At 41.9% G+C, this 18,124-nt stretch overlaps 1 protein-coding gene across 2 annotated transcripts in view; it reads right to left on the bottom strand.

Moving 5' to 3' along the window:
- KCNQ1 (potassium voltage-gated channel subfamily Q member 1) overlaps nt 1-18,124 on the bottom strand; it is a 278,960-nt gene that overhangs the window by 223,430 nt on the left and 37,406 nt on the right. For both annotated transcript variants that reach the window (XM_088525848.1, XM_088525849.1), the window contains exon 2: nt 16,167-16,257. In XM_088525848.1, coding sequence (XP_088381974.1) covers nt 16,167-16,257 — 91 coding nt within the window. The remainder of the gene's footprint in view (nt 1-16,166; nt 16,258-18,124) is intronic.

Below are 18,124 nucleotides of genomic sequence, written 5' to 3'. Positions count from 1 at the left end.
GCAAAAGTGTTTTATTATTATTTTTCCCCGACTTTTAAAAATATGTCAGTTAGTCTAGACCTGCACATCACAGACCAACATAAACAAGTGCATCTTTCATGAAATTCATTCCACAAACAGGGACTAGACCACTGGATAGATGCAACTGCTATATTTTAAATTTTTTGGCATCCTTTTTCCACCACTCTTTCCGTTTCCCTGCACCTTCCTTTTCATCTGGCCTCACCCCAGGAGCCAGTCATCTTCCCTCGGGCAGGGGGGGACTGTACGGGCCCATCGGCAGAGCCAGATGTTTTGAGGGAAGTTTCACAGCTTTCCCGCTACTCGCTCCAGAGACCCAGGAGCTCCCGCTCAGGGCTGAGCCTTCTCCACACGGCTTTAACCCCGCTCGCTGACTTGTGAATTAACACCAAAGATAACAAGAAGTCAATTTGCTGAAGAAAATGCAGGGAAGCTGTAGGAGAAAAAGATACCCTACTTATATGGTGGCTTAGAGTTTTATCACAAGTGTTTACAGCTTCTTTGCTACCTACAAAACAGAGCACAAATTAGGATTTTTTTTTTTTCCTTTCGTCACACCCATTTCCTGCTGTTAGTCCTCAGTATTTAAGTCTCCACATAATGTTTGGGCCCAAAGCACAAAGGGGCCTCATTCACCAGCAGCTCCCAAGCACCGCAAGCAGCACAGGAAACGGCTGCGGCAACCGCACAAGGCCCTTCTTGGAAACGTGCAGGAAGTCTGTGAGTCTGTGGCCAAGATCTGGGAATTTTTCTCTCCCTTTCTCAAAGGGCGACTCACCTGCGCTCCTCCCAGGTCTTCCTCCTCCAAGTTATGAGAGCACGGAATACCTACAGGCACATTCCCAGAAAAGCCAGGCTGCCATCAATGTATTACAAGACACAGGAGGAGGGTTGCAAACTTTGAGTGTGTGCCGTATACCAGCTTTTACTTCTTTGCTTGTTTTTAAGAAATTACTGTGCCAGAGAGCTCAAAAATGTTATTAGAGTCTCTCTAATGCTTTTTCTTAATCTTTTGCAGAATCACATCTTGTTGTCGCATGGAAGTGTTAGCCTTCATTTGACAAAAAGCTAAGAAGGCCACTCAAGTACCACAGTTTTTATTTTGCAGGTTGATTCCAAAAGCTGTATGCTGATCCCACGGACACACTCCAGAAAAACTTCACAACTTTCTGCTTTACTGTGAATTTTCTGGTTTCTGCATAGGAGACAATGAACTCAATAACCCCCTACAGTTTAACAAGTGATACAATTAGAAAAATTTTCTCTTGGGAAAAGGTCTGTCTGGTGACATAGGCGGCACTGGTGACCGACCCCTAGGGAAGTGGGACAGCCATACACAGATGGGAAATAGCTGGGAAGGAGCTACATGGAAGCAGTGAAACATTAGAACCCACCTCGTGGATGCCGGCTCCGGCGCAAGGTCCAGATGCTGAAGTCTGAATGTGTTAGCATCATTGTTAGCGAGCGGGCGGCTACTCGGCGACAGACAGATCCTGTTACAGAAAGTGCTATTTCTGGCTGCCCACAATGGCTCCTAATTCAAACAAAGGCCTGACAAGCTACTGACAATAAATAAATCAAAGCAGAGAGCACACTGCTTTGAAACTGTAGCCTTGCAGCCGGGAACATTACAGTAAGCTTGTTTGCTAACGGCCTCCGCAATTTTTGACCTAATAATACTTTATCAAAGCAACCAAAAATTATTGATTTCCTGTGGTAATGTATTGAGATGAAGAGAAAACTAAGAGATTACAATAAAGCCCTCTTTGTACTGTGTAACACTTCCGCTGTGCTGGTCAGTCAGATGACGTTGTTTTTCTCCGTAGTCTCACAACACATGAATGTTATCTTAGTGGGAATTAAAACAAATGAAAAAACAGAAACAAAACCCTTTCCAGGATTCTAGTGTTTGTTTTCAACCTTGCATCCAAGAGCAAGAACAAAAAGAACAGTCCTCATTCTTGTAAGGAGGCCCTGCACTAGATTAAAATCTAATTTTTCATCCCTGCGTTTAGAATATTCACAAGTTTTCTTGATCCATAAGCCACATGGGATAAAGGGCTGAATTAATACTTGCATAAAAGCAATTGAAAGATATTTCAATTCAGAAGAGCCGATGTGCTCTAGCCGTTGTCTCTGTGGTGCCTACGGTTTGTTCTGACCGCCAAGCAGCAACAGCTCTGCAGCACAAACCCAACAGGTACTTCTGCACCGGGCTAGTGCCACTGAACACCACGGGTTGAGGACAGCACAAACACAAGGAACCCACCGGAGAACAGAAGCACGTTCCTTACAGCCATGCACAAACCGAGCAGGAGGCATCTCCGTTGCATCCCCGTCCCATTACGGACGACGGGCAGGGGGCACAAAGCAAAGAAACTCATCTTTGAGAGCAGCAGTGCACTTCCAGAAAGGCAATGCAAGTCACTCACAACTCTCAAAGGGCAGAAGCTCTCCAAATTTTCAATCACATTAGCTGCTTGCACGTTCGAATTCCCCATTCCTGACAAATTGCTTAGTGATTACCATAATCACTGTAAGTGATAAGACATATACAATTCACCAAAGAATACAACACTAAGGAAGTTGTTCCAAGAAAGGGCAGAGAAAAAACACCCATGTTCAAAAGTCTCTGACCATGCCCTTTAGCCATAACCCAGCCCACTTGCTATTTTTTCCTCTCACACTTTCACACAAAACAGTTTCACTGACAACCTCCTCCCCATCTTGCTTCACCTCTCTAACGCAACAGGTCTTTGTGAGAGAGATACTCTAATCTGTTCTTAAGCATCATAAAAAGAGATACTTATTAGCAATTCTGTTAATGTCTCACAATAAATAAATAAATCAAGGGCAGAGAGCAAGACAGCTGTTTAAAGGAGCAAACTACTCGGGTTGAGGAATTACTCAAGAACTTTTTACAGCCTGTCTCCTTGCTTTCTCCGTTACAAATGATCATCAAGTATTAAAACTATTCAGGACAGGCTCCTGCACTTTTCATGTCGCTGGATGCTTAAACAAGCATAGCAGCAGAGCTGCTCATGTCTCATCTGCTACGGCCCAGATGATCATCCCACCAGATGCCAGCAGCAATAATCTACACATTTCCAGGAAATTTGCAGGAACTACGGAGTTGAGGATTTCTTATATTAAGAAGACATTGAAACCGATGGCCCTGTTACCTGACTCTACTTAATGAAGATTTAAGATTCCCAGAGGATATTAGTCTGAATTAGCAGTTATTCCTTCTCACTAGCAAAAAGTGGAAGTAGCACTGCAGTGAAACAGGACCCAAAAGCAGAAGAGTTGCCCTGTACATTTATTAACCCTCTCTCCTTTTAAATAGGAGATAACTAAATTAGTAATTTAGATACAGATCACAAAATTCATTTTTTTTTATCAATAAAAGCATGGTTTGATTCTGAGAGAAACATCTCTCTACATAATCCAAGAAACAAACAAAACTGACCTAACAGTCCCTTGTGTCCCAATAGTTAGAACCTGAAGCTCAGGGGCTTTCCCAAAGCTTCCTCTTAAGGGTTTCACTAACACCTCCCAGCCACACTTTGTTGACCTCAAAAAAGTCAAGAGTGACAAGCTGCCTATTTGTTGTGGGATTTATCCTTTGACAGAAGGATGACAGCATGCATTTCTGTGCAACTTGATGCACAGATGAGCTTTTTCACCTCTGACTCTCCCTAGTCATTAACCTGACTTACATGGTTTAAAAAGAAAAGAAAATTTCTTTCTGTAACTGTACTACTTGAAAGCAATTTTCCACTCTCACATGCAGCTTCCTAGTTTTTTATAAAAAAAAAAGCAACTCAAATCAAGAGTTTTGTTTACAAAGTATCATTCACTTTGATTGTATTTGCAAACTTTGTTCTGCTTTCAAGGGTTGTAAGGTCCCAGATCTACCCCTTCACCACAACATCACACAGCATTCGTGTGTGCACCCTCTCTTACTCCCTTCAAGTAGGCACCACATACAGCACAAGCATGTGCAATGCTCATAATGGAACATAGACAGTTTGCTGAGAATATCAACAGATTTAATTCTTGAGAGGCAGAGTTAAGACCAAGGCTTTCAAGGCGAACTTCCAAAGCTTAGCATATACCTGGAAACATGGTCATGAAACGCTCTGCTGATCTCTAAGGCTTCTCTGTAAAAGACATTTCTCCTCACTCTGCATTTCAGTGCCAGTCCTCCACTGCCTAACTATCGGTCCCATTCACAGCAGCAGAATGTTGGGCCCAGGCTTCAATATAGTCAGGATACCACACTTAGTTTTCTTGTAGTTTCTCCTTGCAGGTGAGATAGCAAGCCACCAAACTCCTAGTTCAAATTTTGGCATAGAAGTGGATTTTTTTCTTCCTTTTAAACCCTTTGTTTGCTGTAATGAGACATATAGCTCAGAGTGTTTAAATGTTTAAACATTTCATTAATGAGTTGGCTCCTATGATGCAACAGTGCCCGAGTCTGAAAAAGCATGTCATAATATCTGAAAAAATCACACTCATGTCCAAGCAGCTTTCTAAATATTTGTTCTAAAAATTTATGAGGCTAGTTGGTATCTCAGGGCTAGTCTACACATATACTGGTATTTTGTTTAGAGATGTGGATTTTTTTTTGTTGGAGGTGGTCTTTTGTTCTTAATCAAAATAGTAGCACCAATCCCAACTCAAATGTGACTAACACACTATTAATAAAAACAGTGACCTAATAGTACAACTATACCCTGTGGGACTAGGCTATACTGACACACACAGCCATGTGCTCATAATCACTTCAAAGGTAGCAACCGAGATCTAAGATATCACCACACCCAGCTCCTCATTACTGCACCTCTCGTCTTGGAGATTACCACCCACCATGCTGAACAGCAGCAACCACTTGCAGAAATGCTCTTTGCTCTCCAAAGACTAGCCAGACGCATTCGTTTGAACTGCTCCTGACTGTAAATTAAGCTTTCCTGGTCAACTAGGCACTGCAGCAAACGGGTTTTGGTCCAAGCTCTGGGTGCAGTAGCATCCTGCTGAGGGGATGTAGAGAGCAGCTAGCAGGCAATTGCTTTGGGAGCCTCTCTAGAGAGGCATCCTCTGGTGCCCCTACCTGCACACTGCGTGTTTGAGGCCAGCTTGAACAAAACAGCTTTGCTAGATATAAACTAGCTGCCAATTCAAGCAGGACTTGGATTATGGTGTTGGCTACTCTCAGCTCTCCTTCTGCAAAATGGATGCAAAGCCAACATAAAACGTTACTCATTAATATTAGTCAGATGAGTGCAAAAGAGGTGCAAACACTGCTAAATGTGGCAAATAAGGGCCAAAATCTTAGCTTTCACACACGAAGTTTCAAAGCTACAGAATCTAAACTAAGAAATTAGACAAAAAGTTAAAATGTTTCTTTCTTTCAGTATTACGGCTGCTGAGGCAGCAGGTAGCTCTTGGCAGCAGGCAAAACTTGGGGCTTTGGTAAGCTCGGTCCTCCCTGCGCTGCCCTGGGTGGCTGTACAGAGGCTGTTGGTAGTTCCTTCCACTCACCTTTTCACCACCCTGCTTGGGCTGCAAGGGCTCAACAAGGGTCCCTCGACTGCCTCAGCCTCCCCTCGCCGAGGCACTGTGCTTCGTCTGACAGGTAGGGCCCTGCAGATGGGCTGTCAGGTAAACAACAGCAACACCCTTTTGCAGAGCCATGGCACGTGAGTCCACTCATAAGTTGTGCTGCAAATAAACTTCCATGTTGTTCTTAACTATCTAAAGCTAAGAAATCTTTCGCTACAGTTCCGCAAATGCTTGGGGCCAGCACCGCTGCCAAAAGAAGCAATCTCACCTGGCCAAGAAAAAGGTTAGCTCGAACCCATCTGGGTTTGCCATGCCAGTTTGCAACGCAGCAGCAGCGCTTGTGTTGGCACACAGCAGAACCACTTCTTTGGGTGGTAATGCCAGTTTATGCAGGCTGAAACCCCTGAAAGTCTCAGGCAGCCAAATTAGGGGGGAAACATATGGGTCACCCAATTTTACTTGCAGAACCACTAATACCTCCCAGAAATGCTTCTAAGTTAAGTACGTTCACGTTTGTAAGGCATTACAGAAATAAGATGGGTAAATATTTAATTTTCTCCCCTCTCTTTTTCTCTGTACCAGCCCCTATGTCCAACGTACAGTAAGTTTCATATACTAAAACTATGATTTGAAACAGCTCCTAGAAGGTGAGTGTCAGGCTCCCTGCCTGCAGGCCAGATGGAGGCTGATCATCAGCTGCATGTTCTGATTGCAAACTGCTTAGAAATGCTGTGGGCAGCACAGCATTCAAAACACGTTGTGTAGACTTTGCTGCTGGACTCTGTAAAATGGAATAGAGCAGACATCTTTCCCACCTTTACATGGGGCATAGGTGTGAAGGGAAAAGTAGTAAGTATATCAACTCTTCTCGCATCCATTCCCTGTGTAGAGGTATCCTGTCAAGGTGACAGGGACAACAAAAGAAAGCAGTGCTTCCAGAAGGTACCTGAATAAGGATATTGAAGCAATGCTGAAGAAAAAATATGAAAAAACAGGTTTTAAATACCAAGACGTATGTGGAAACAATAAAACTAAAAATAACTAAGCAAAGGGCTGGAGGTTTTGTTTGCTTTCCCCTCCCATCGCCTTCGCTTCCAGAGTTTGACACCTCCGATGTACGTTAGAATTTTTTTTTGCACTACTTGAATGCTGAGGGTTAGGACCACCACTAAAAGAAAAACCAATAGAGCTACTGTATTCACAGCTGCCTATAGCTTTTAAGCACCATCAACTTTTCTCAGTTCCATGCTGATTAGGTCACCTGAAAACTCAAACTCCATATGGATCCCCTGACAGCTGCCAGACACCCTTTGGGCTCCAGCAACGTACACTCGAGAGCCTCGGCGTTGCTCACGTATGGGAAGCCAAGGCGAGGCAGCCCGGCGCTCTCCTTGGCAGACGGGATGCAAGAACAGGCTTTGCGCTCATTTTCTTAAGAGCTCTTCACTTTCAAGTCCTGCTGTTTTCTGAGAGCTACTACCAATTCTTGAATCCCCATCATCATAAAAATATTCTAGTGCCTGATGGGCTAAGCGGAAATACCTGATGGTACAGGTCCCAGAGGCCAGTGCAAACTGGTGCGGCAGCTCTGCCCTCTGTCCCCAGGGCCGCAGACCCGCTTCGGCCATGCTCTCGTCTGCAACCACAGCGAAGACATGGCCTGGAACATGGATCAGGAAACAGCCTGCAGCAGCAGTCCGGGCTACCACAGCTGTCCAGCAGCTTGGCACAAACGCCATGGGGTAAGCTCCGCAGCAGCCACGTGAACCCAAATTTGGGATAAAGCGTGAACGCCTGCACTGCCTATTACTGCCCACCAAACCAACAGCTCTGACTGACTCTTCCTTGCACAGCTCCTTTCTGACTATGGAGATATAAGAGGACTAGGCCCCGTAGGACCACAGGAACAGACTAGAAAGTCTCTTTGTGTGAGAGAAGCCCAACGCTGCTTCAATCACCATGACATTTTCCTACTACCAAAATAAAACAAATTTGATAAAAATAGATTTAAAACATTAGTACTTACGGCCAAATATGAGATACACATAGTTTATACTCACATAAATCAATCCCTCACGCTTCCTGGGTTATTCCTAAGTACAAGCAGACACTGTTCAAGAAACGTTTCCAAATACACCCTGCTCCAGTTAATATTTATGTGCACAGGAAGCTCCACTGAAGTCATTATGACTATTCATATACACAAAATTTAACACACTGCATAATTGCAAGTTTCAAGCCATGAAAATTTAACTTATAAACATAGGACCTAATTTGGTTGCCTATACCTATATGCCTGAAAAGTTGCACACACAGTCAGTCCTGACTTAAAAAAAAAAAAAAAAAAAAAAAAAAAATCCAAACACCACCAATCTGTGAAATAAACTCTCAGAATAGTGAAGATACCAGAGGCTGTACTTGGCATAAGTGAAACATAACCAGAAGCACCTAATCTTTGTTGAAGATTGAAATACATCTTGATGCTTCTCTACATACATAAATGAAGAAATATCTGATCTCTTTATTGTTCCTTCTCTACGCAGAGATTCTGGTGTCAGCACTTTTGCATTTCTGTGTCAAGTTTCCAATAAGTTTTCATTTACGCATTCGCCCTTTGAGACTAGTTAGCAATTAATGCTAAGATAAGAGTTTCCTGACATCAAACAAGGAAGTCAAGAAATAAAATAATCAAGTACTTGAAAAATGAACTCACAGAAACTCCAGAAACTGCGAAGGAAAAGCAAGTCTCCAAGAAGTTCAGTTGTTTTTGCTTTTTTACCTAGCTAATTAAAACCGCTCAATATAACATTTCTAAATGAAATCCTTCATGCATTCCATTTGTCCAAGCTATTCTTTCCCTAGGAACTCCTGGAAGCTGCTTTCTCATAGGGCAGTGGTCCTCACTGCTGTTCTGCAATTACATCCCACCTGCAGGGCTTATTCCAGTTCTGCCTACCAAGGGCCACTTAAAGCAATTCAAGAGCCACCAGCTAGTGACAGCTGGCAAACTCAAACCTGTCTCGGTAGTCTATCATATGCAATCAATTGCAAATAGAACTTCAACAGACTCATCCCATTATTTCCCAGCTAATTCCCCCCAGGAATACAACCTTCTATTTTGAATCACGATGCTAGTTTTGCCCCTTTCCCTCCCTCGCCAGCATCGCCCTTGCCCACCCTTCGCCGCAGTTCACTGCCCCGGTTCAGCTTTTCAGCTTGACATCCGTTATGTTATGTCAGCTGTTACATTACGCTTAAAACAATAGACTCCAGCTGGCTGAGGTCAGATGTGAAAACAAGGACCTAACAAAGCCATAGGCCCTCCAGTTATACTGAAATTGAGATACACACTGAATGTAGCACTTAATGACAAACTGCTTTCCAGACATTTGGGCAAGGCATAAAGGAAACACCTGTCACTGCAAACATTACACACTAATCCAGATAAATCCTAAATTTAAAAATCCTTCTTTTCACTACTTGGCTCTACTGTGCACCAGCATTTCATGATCTTAAACTTTTTTTTTCCCCAAGGTGGAATTTTTATTATTCCTCTTGCTTATTAATAAGTGACATAGTGAAGACTAAGTATCATTTCAAAGAAATATGTTTAACATGTTTGTTTCAGAGTAACCCCGCAAATGCTCAGAGCTTGACATGGATTTAAAGCCCAAGGAAAACCTGGTCTAACTTTAACCCTGTAGTAGAATGCTCCACAAAAGCAAACACTAGATGTAGCAGTGAATAAAACAACTTTTAGCACTGGTCTTTTCTTAGACACACCTTGGAACGAATTTTATTAGCCACGCATGTGGCTTTGTAAAAGTAACCACAAGCTCTTGAGGAACAGGTGAATTAACAACACCTCTAACACGCATCCCTCCACCCTGCCTGCCTGCACTGTGCATAACACAAAAGCAGGTTTTCCCCAATGCTACCACACTGCTGTAGCTCACAGAGCAAAAGATGGATAATTCAGGCACTGCTTTCATTGCGAGCAAGGCAGATCCTCACACGAGAGCATGAGGGCCACCAGGCAGCCCGCAGACAGCCCCAGTTTATCACCTTGGGCTTGCACCAGCCTGCAACCTGTCACCAGATCCAGGGCGAGCTGGGGACGGTCCCTCTTTCCAGAGCCAGGCTCAACTGCCAAGCTGAGTCTCTGAAACACTCCATGTTCCGCAGTCAGCTAATCCCAGTGTGCTTGGGAAATGCTGATTGCTGATCCCTTTACTCATAGTGACTTCACTGCAGAATAAACAGCTCCATAATATGGATAAAGGATAATAAAATTTCTCCCAAATTTAACTGCACACGTTAAATTCACTGCACAGAGTGAATTTGTCTATGAAGAGGTGTAAATAAATGGTTCAGAAATGTTCGACTTTCCTCTGGATACTGCCCTTTGGGAAATTCTACTGCTGAGCATTAAATAATCTTTGAATTTTAAATAATGGTATTAGGGCACCTCAGCTGAGAACTCCCAGTAGAGAAATCCCCCAAAATATATATTTTTACGGCTTTTACAAAAAGGCAGAAGTGGAGGTAACCAGCTTTCTGTGTGGAAGCCTGACTTCACTAAATCCACACTCCAGCACGGCAGACTAAAATTAGACTCCAAACCCAGGACATTTTGAACCTGCTAGAAAAAAATGCATCCAACCTTGTTCAGTGAATATGGACCGTATATATTGAAAGAGAGTTATTTCTGTTTATTCAAAAATTCCCTAAACCCGTGTGAAAAAGTCATTCTATTTTGGAAGGACCTAACTATTAATAGAGTATTTTTACCTACATCCCACCACCGCCTAGGTTCTGCCTCCAGGCTCCCCAAGGAGCAGCTTTGTCAGTGTGATCCAATGCTGCCCCCTATAGATTTTAGCGGAGAACTGTACCTCCCCTCCCGAGGTATTAGATATATATATTTCTTAAGTACTTACAAGAGAAAAATAAGACATCTTTACTGGTCTTAACATACTTCCCTTCCACGTCTTATCTTTCTTCCTTCTTGGCCTTCCTTTTTAGCGCTGACCTCACCTATATCAAACAGTCACGGCCATCTGGCTTTGCCTTTAAACCCATTTCTCTAAATTGCTTCAGCTGTCCTAGTAGATAATCTTATTTTCACTTTTAAAGCATCTTATTTGGGTCTCAAACTTGTTCAGAATAGACCTAAGTAGAATTAAAGCCAACTGAGAGACTGTTCACACAGTCTTAGGATGGATGGAAGGTGACAACTTTGCTTCAAGCGAAAGTTGGGATTCTCAACTTCAGCCATCAGCTGAGTGACAGAAAGGAAATACCGCAGTTAACAATATTACAGACACATCTAACTGCAGGCCCAGCGGAGCAGGAGGACTAAAGGGCACGAGTCCGTCACACAAACATCTGCTGCATCAGCCGACCTCACCCTGGGTCACGCTAAGGGACATTGCTCAGAGAGCAAGGGAAAATCTTTCGCTTTCCAAACTCCAGCTGTTCCTCGGGGAGACCGGAGCAATCTGCAGAGCTATCGCTCAAGCATCTTTGACAGGCGCTGCTCTCGCTTCATTTTTCAGAGGAATGAAAGTGAAAACAAGCCCCGCTGCCTATCCTGTCAGTTTCATAGGTCTCCATCTCAGCTTCTCAACCACGGAGGATGATCAGAAAAGTAATGCCAGAAGCGTTTTGGTCTCCATTAAGACTGTCTTCAGACTCAAAAACTGTAAATATATCCAAGCGACAAACAAGAAAACAAAACCAGATTGAAACAAAAGCCTCTATTATCACAGGAAAGAAAATGTAACACTGTCTTAGGCCTAGATTCTTTGCCATCTTGTCTTATTTTCAATGCCAATATCACTAATATTAACTGCCTAGGAATATTGGATTTTATTTGACTGACAGTCCTTTTATTTTTGATATGTTTTTAGAATTGTTTAACCTCTTCTGTAAGCAAGATCCCGAAGTGGAAAAGGAACTCTGAAAACAAAAAGATGGAAAGAGCTTATAGTTTCATCATAAAAACATGCCCTTGCAGTGTTTTGGTTAGAATCTATATTGAAATGAGATGCCTACAAGAAAATAGCTTTTTCAGGCTCACTAAATATCCCTTCGTTCAGCAGAATATTTAATCCCCTTGGACCAGGCACTTGGATTTTCTTAGATCATGCTGAGATAACAGCATTCTGCTGCGTTCTGGCACCATAAAGTCCTTGCTTATGAAAATAAAAGAAAAATATGGCCTCTTTGGGAACATACATCTCTGAATTACTTTTTTCCATAGTTTAAATATTGTAGTCTCAAAATCAATTTTTACACAGATACACCACATTCTCTTTATGAGTCATGGCAAAAACTCTCCGGCACCACTATTTTAAATGGGCCAAGTGTACATATACCCGTCAAAACGATGATCCTTTCACAGTCTTGGCTCAGACTGCAGCTCTTGCTGGGTAAGCGCCAGCAAATAATGCGAGTCAAAACCCTCCAAGAGCACCACCTAGTGAAAGAAAGATAAAATAAACACATGCAAATTTAAGCAGCTTTCACAACATTCTCCAGACCAACAAAAGGCCAATTTTCTCCTCATCTCCCATTACAACTGCATTTAGGTATAGCTTTCATCAAGGCTCTTTGCCTTGTGAGGTGTAGTGACAAATTTAGAAAGATTTAACAGCTAATTATAAGTTTTTTGTTTAAAATTGCAACACCACTTGGAATGCATATTTAAACTTGCCCTTGTTTATTTTTCCATGTCGAGCCTGCATTTTGTTGTTGTTGTTGTTAAGAAAAATAGCAGCATTTTAAAATAAATAAGAGACAATAACATAACCTCTTCCTACTTTGGTAGTTGGACATGACATTTTAACAACATAAACAGCTGCAGAGCAAAAGGTAATATGATGCATCCACTATATATACATTAAAAACCTCAATGGCCTTTTTAGATCTTATTTTCGAATAATGTTATATCTTGTGTGACTGTATTACCGAAACATGCAGGCCAGGTTCATGAAAAAGTGCAGACTCAGCTTACACATATCTGTAACTTTAAACACACAATCGGTCTTTCTGGTTTCAGACACCTCTGCTGAGGTTGTCCAGATGTTTGTATCTTTTCAGGGTTTGAGCAAAAGACCTTGGCTACATGGAGGAAATAAAGGTCCCGACTGCGAGTGTCTTCAAGGGCCCTCTTGGAATAGCCCTTTGGCCAGGAAGGACAGGTTCTGCGCTCCTCCTAACGCGTACTCTGCGCGGGGGCTGCAGAAGGGACCCTGCAGCAATTCCAGTTTACAAATACTGGGAACACCTACATACGCTTGTATAGCTACTCTGCCTCACCTTCATGGGAAGTCACATTTACAGTGTCTACACAGCAAGTTCATCTAATCAGACCTGCTCCATTGGGCTGTACAGCTCAGCACACCCAGGCCTTAGGGGGAGGACTTTCTTAGTATACTCATTGGGCTGTACTCATTTCTTGCATTGTCCAGACCAAAAGGAAAAACAAAATACACAAAATGATCTGCAGAACTCCTGTACACATAATTTCCAAGCACAACATCGCACGTTTGGTACAACCAGCCATTGCAGCCTTACCTTTAAGGCATTACAGAAAGTAGCACATTTAGAGAGAATTGCAGCCTGCATAAGAACTGATATATAAACCAAAGGCAATCTACTTCTGATGAAAGCTTTATTAAATTTCCGTTTGGAACGCAGAAAAGGAAAAGCAGCCTCAAATTTTACGTCCTTCAGAAAGAGTTAAAAGTCTCTATGTGTTACTATTAAAATTATTTTAATCTCCCAGAGCACACACTTGGGCAGTGTATCTCAAGTTTCATGGCAGGACTTGAGACCTCATAAGCCGCAGGTTCCTCTGGGTTCACTCGGGCTTAAGGTTACCTCCCTTGCACTGTCCCAGCTAAACCCAGGCAGAAAACTTTCAGATTGCTATGCTCCTGCTGATAGGTTGTTTCTACATCGCTGGCCTTTGCAGCCTCTCTGTTATCAGCACTAGTTTGTAAATTAACTTCGCCGGAGGTGAACGAAGGACACTGTTACCTGCTTTTGTAGTCTGCTTCTAAATTAAGTTATTATTCTGGTATAATTGTTATTATGGTATAATTATTATTGTGGTATAACTAGAAATCCCTCTACAACCACAAAACAGAAATTAATTCTACAGCAAAGCAGTAGAAAGAGTGCCCTCCTAAGCCTAAGAAGTCTCCTTGCATGACCCTTCGGATCAGAAGTTTACCCTGCATTTTCTTCTTTCTGAATCCCTGCATAGTGTTACACACCTTCTTCTACTTTGTTTGCATTTATGAAGTTGCTCTTCAGTGAACTATGATGAACCCCTCCCAAGAACTCAGTTACATCTAATCTTGACAGTGTTAGTGATGATAAGATAAAGTCAGTAACACTTTAGAGCGAAAGTAAAATCTTAAAGTAAGAACAGAACAGGAGATCTTTCCGGGCTGAAACAAACAGGAAACAGATTCTGACATTTATATTCATCTTGCAAGATACGATAACTCCTTTGAAAGTCCCACCAAAAGTGGGTAAGGCAGAGAGAATGTGGTCCACCTAAGTGTTTTGGACGAATGCTTCCCTGCCAACCCTCTACATTTCTTCAAGACCACCACCTGTTTTTTGCATCAAAGATAAAGAGTCTTTAGTGAAAACACTGCATTGTATTTTTTTTCCTGTGAGAATTCTTTTCAACGCTAACAACATGTAATTCACCAGTTTATAGCAGTTATGTACTACAAAATTCAATAGAAAAGCTCTTCATATAGTTAGGCCAATTCAGTACTGAAATCACATTCAACCTTGCACAGTAATTTTACAGATTTTAACAGCTAACTTTTGATCCAGCCCTTCTGATATACTGAAATATAAACATAGGCCAGTTGCATCCCTGGCCCAAGTGCATGTAAATCTTCCCAAAATCAAATCCATTAAAAACATGAACAAATGCAGAATATTTTTCTTGACTGTGCTTACTTTAATTTGCTAGGATAAATCCCATACATCACCATAAACTCTTTATATATGAGCTTTATCTTGACACATGGAGAGGGATGATTTTATACTGTCTGTTCATACACAAACAGGCACTTGGCCTTACTTTACACGGCATTAAGACCTTACAAAGATAATCCTTAAAGAAAAGGAGAACTGAACTTGCCAATGTTGAATACATACACGACTGCTGAATTCCTGGGAAATGCTAAGAGCAGGATTACAACGTTTAAAATTAACCATAGCTAGAGCAGAAACATAAATTCATCCTGCTTAGCAAAAAGATAATACAGTACCTGCTTTGATATGTAGTATATATAGAAATATAATACAGTACCTGCATTCCATGATTTCATGAATACAAATGTATTTTTCTTCTTGTAATATCAAAGACAAAGTAAAAATGAATTTTTAGTGATACTATTGCAATTCATCACAGAAATTGTCAAATTATTAAAAGAAAAAGAAAAAAACCCTTAAATCTGTTAAAAAAAAACCCACAATCACAAAGTGAGAGAGCTAATGGACGCAGAAAAATATGTAAGCACTTCCTTACCTGACTACTAACTATAATAATGCACTTGCTTGCAATACCTTACAAGTTTTATCTTTATCTTACACAAATAGCAAGCATGCAAACATATAGCATGGAAACATAGAGTGGTTGACACTAAATTGAATATGTTATATTCCTATAGCATTCAAGTTAGATACAAAATCTTAACATATTTGATTAGCTAGATGAACATGGTAATTGATGAGGGTTTTAAATGGACTTTTTCATCTTAATATTATCATTTACTGGTACACTGCTGAAAAAACTATTTTGAACAAACCCTTAAATTGCTAATTACTATTTTCTTTATATGATGACAATGCTTTCTTTAGTAAATAACCGTCATTTAGCTACAAATACAGGTAAACCAGCAACTACTAGTGAGCAGCTCATCACTACCACAAAAATGCAGCATTTTTGTAGATTTAAAATTCTGTTTCTTAGACTTCTAAAGTTCCTGAATATGAAGACTTAACTGGCAGGACAACAACACTCTGAATATTTCTTGATATGTACATAATGACACTAATAAACCATGAACAATAAACTTAAGTTTTCTCCATGCTTAAGATGGGTAGAGCAAATTGACTGATCTTTGAAGCCAGTGACAACATGCGAATTTTCCACTTGTGAGAGGAGGCTGACTCCCATTAAGGAAAGGACTTCCACTTACTTTGTCTTCTAAGCCTAGGTATCTGGCCTTCAGCATGGCTGAACAATATCCCGAGTAATATGAGGGATTCGAGCTTAATTAGAACAGTTGTGTGCATTGGACAAAATGCAGGCGCCCTCAGTGTGGACCATATAGGGTAAGAGTGTTCCCTGGTGTGTTTCATGCTACTTTGACTCTCTGAGCTTCTTTGGCTTTACAGCCTCATTAGGAAGAAACAGAAAGAAGACTCTTGTGAATTAGACCATAAGGAAGAGACTGCTTGCTATAATACTAATTCAGGAAATCAGAATTTACACTTTAAGAACAAACATACATCAGTCATGTAAGTGTCCGCATACATACCATCCAAAATAACGTTCCTGTAGCCAGAGCTACATACTGTTCAATTGTAGAAAGCACGCTGAATATAAGGCATATCAGCACAATAAGGAATCTGTAAAAGAATAAAATAGAAATGAAGTAGTCAAACAGCACATATATTTATTCCATTATAAGTTACCTATACACACACAGAAATGCCCTTGTTTCCCACCCCCTCTGAAAGACAACTTCCATTATTCATCTCCATTTTAAAGAATTGCTATTGCTAAACCTCCCCCCTTCAACATTTCAAATATTTGCCTTTTTTACTGTTCTAACTTTTAACAACTTATAAAAGGGGCCCAAATAAGCCAATACTTAACAGGGTTTACCCACACTGTCTTTATAACCACTCCTCAAAAAAGGCCTCAGATAAATGAAATCTGACATTTGACATTTAAAACACCACATCGGATAATTCCATTTTTAAATTAAAAGAAGAAGAAAAAGAAAAGACTATCACAGAGGGGATGAGAATAGCTGTTCCTTCCCCCTCAGCGCCCCCGACCAAACTAGTCCCTGCAGGTTTCTGCTTGCCAAGGCGAGATTCGCCACGGCGGCAGTTGCGGCACCCTCAGCCCACGTGTATCCCTGCACCCCGTCCGCCCTGCCCGGGGCGGCCCCGCTGCCGAGCCCGGCGCCCACCTGCGGGGCCATGAGGTGCCGACCCTTCCCCTGAGCAGCTTCGGCTGTGCCCACCACCCTGCGGCACTGCTGCTTGCCTCAGAGCAACACAGAGTGCATCTGGGAGACTAAAACATTTAAGACCAAAACCAGATGCTCTCCATGACACGCTCGTGTCAGCGGCTTCCCATTTGGCTTTCTTGAATCAAGGCAGTTAAATAATATAGGCCTAGAGCCATCTCCCCTAAGCCAAACACGTAAAATATCATCACAAAAATGACAGAGTAATGCATTTCTTCTCCAGCATCTGCAAAGCACTGCTGCAAATTGCAAGAGCCACTGTGGAGCAAAAGAGGGAACTGAGAACAAGTATGGAAAGGGAAAGAAATGAAGAGCGAGTAAAAACTCATTGAATTTTGACCTATAGCTCCATTTCTAAAAGGAGTTGCTAGATTAGTCACATTGACGTGAACAGATGAAGCTGGAAAGAGCTCAAGGGGCAGTGACCACTGTGTAAGGCCTTGGCAACTAAAGTCTGTTTTCAGCTATGTGCATGAATTTGCAAGGGTAGGTGGCTTTGGGCTGGTTTCTCTCCCATTTATCTTGCAGTATGTAAGTTAAAGCCCCTGTACAGCTATGAAGGAGCTCTGTCAAGTAGCCACGTTTCATTCTTCATTACTGAGAGAAGAAGAAGAGTCTCTAGTGTAGCCATCTGCACTTTATTCAGTACTGGCCAATGACTGCAGAAAATAAAAATTCTACTTTTTCTCTGTTTACAAACGGTCACCAATATCCGTGGAATTTACAGCTTGCAGAAGCTGGATGCACGGTTTTGGGCCACAAACAGCAAAAGGGGGTACATTTATGCAAGGAAAGGAGGGTCTCCAGGGCTGGCCACCTCCCACCCCTTTCACCCAAGCCCTTCCTGCCAGCCCATCCGGAAGGGACCGACTGTTCCTTTCTTTTTCTCTCAATGCTCACACTTGTGTTCCAGCTACCATCACTGTCTTCAGTTCCACACATCCCTTTATTCACTTCGAATTAGCTGCGACCCCGGCAGGCCTTCCTTTGCCTTTTTCACTTTAAATTGTGAATGAAATCAGTTGTGATGAAAATTAAGGATAAGCATTGGCATGGGCCAGGGGTAACACTGGCAGGAACCAGACAGTCTTCCCACAGGAATGTGCCACTCATTGAGCAAAAAGGTGGCATATAATGTAATCACCAGCATCAAGACAAGAGTTTCCTGCAGGATAATCCATGGAGTCTATACAGGGAAGACATGCTTGCTATGAAAAATTCCTCTCTACGCTCCT

The sequence above is a fragment of the Tinamus guttatus genome, unplaced genomic scaffold, assembly GCF_059628265.1.
Source record: "Tinamus guttatus ecotype Peru unplaced genomic scaffold, ASM5962826v1 Tinamus_guttatus_pri_ptg000240l, whole genome shotgun sequence".
Lineage (NCBI taxonomy): Eukaryota > Metazoa > Chordata > Aves > Tinamiformes > Tinamidae > Tinamus > Tinamus guttatus.
The sequence above is the reverse complement of the archived record's forward strand: the minus strand, read 5'-3'. Positions and strand labels throughout refer to the sequence as shown.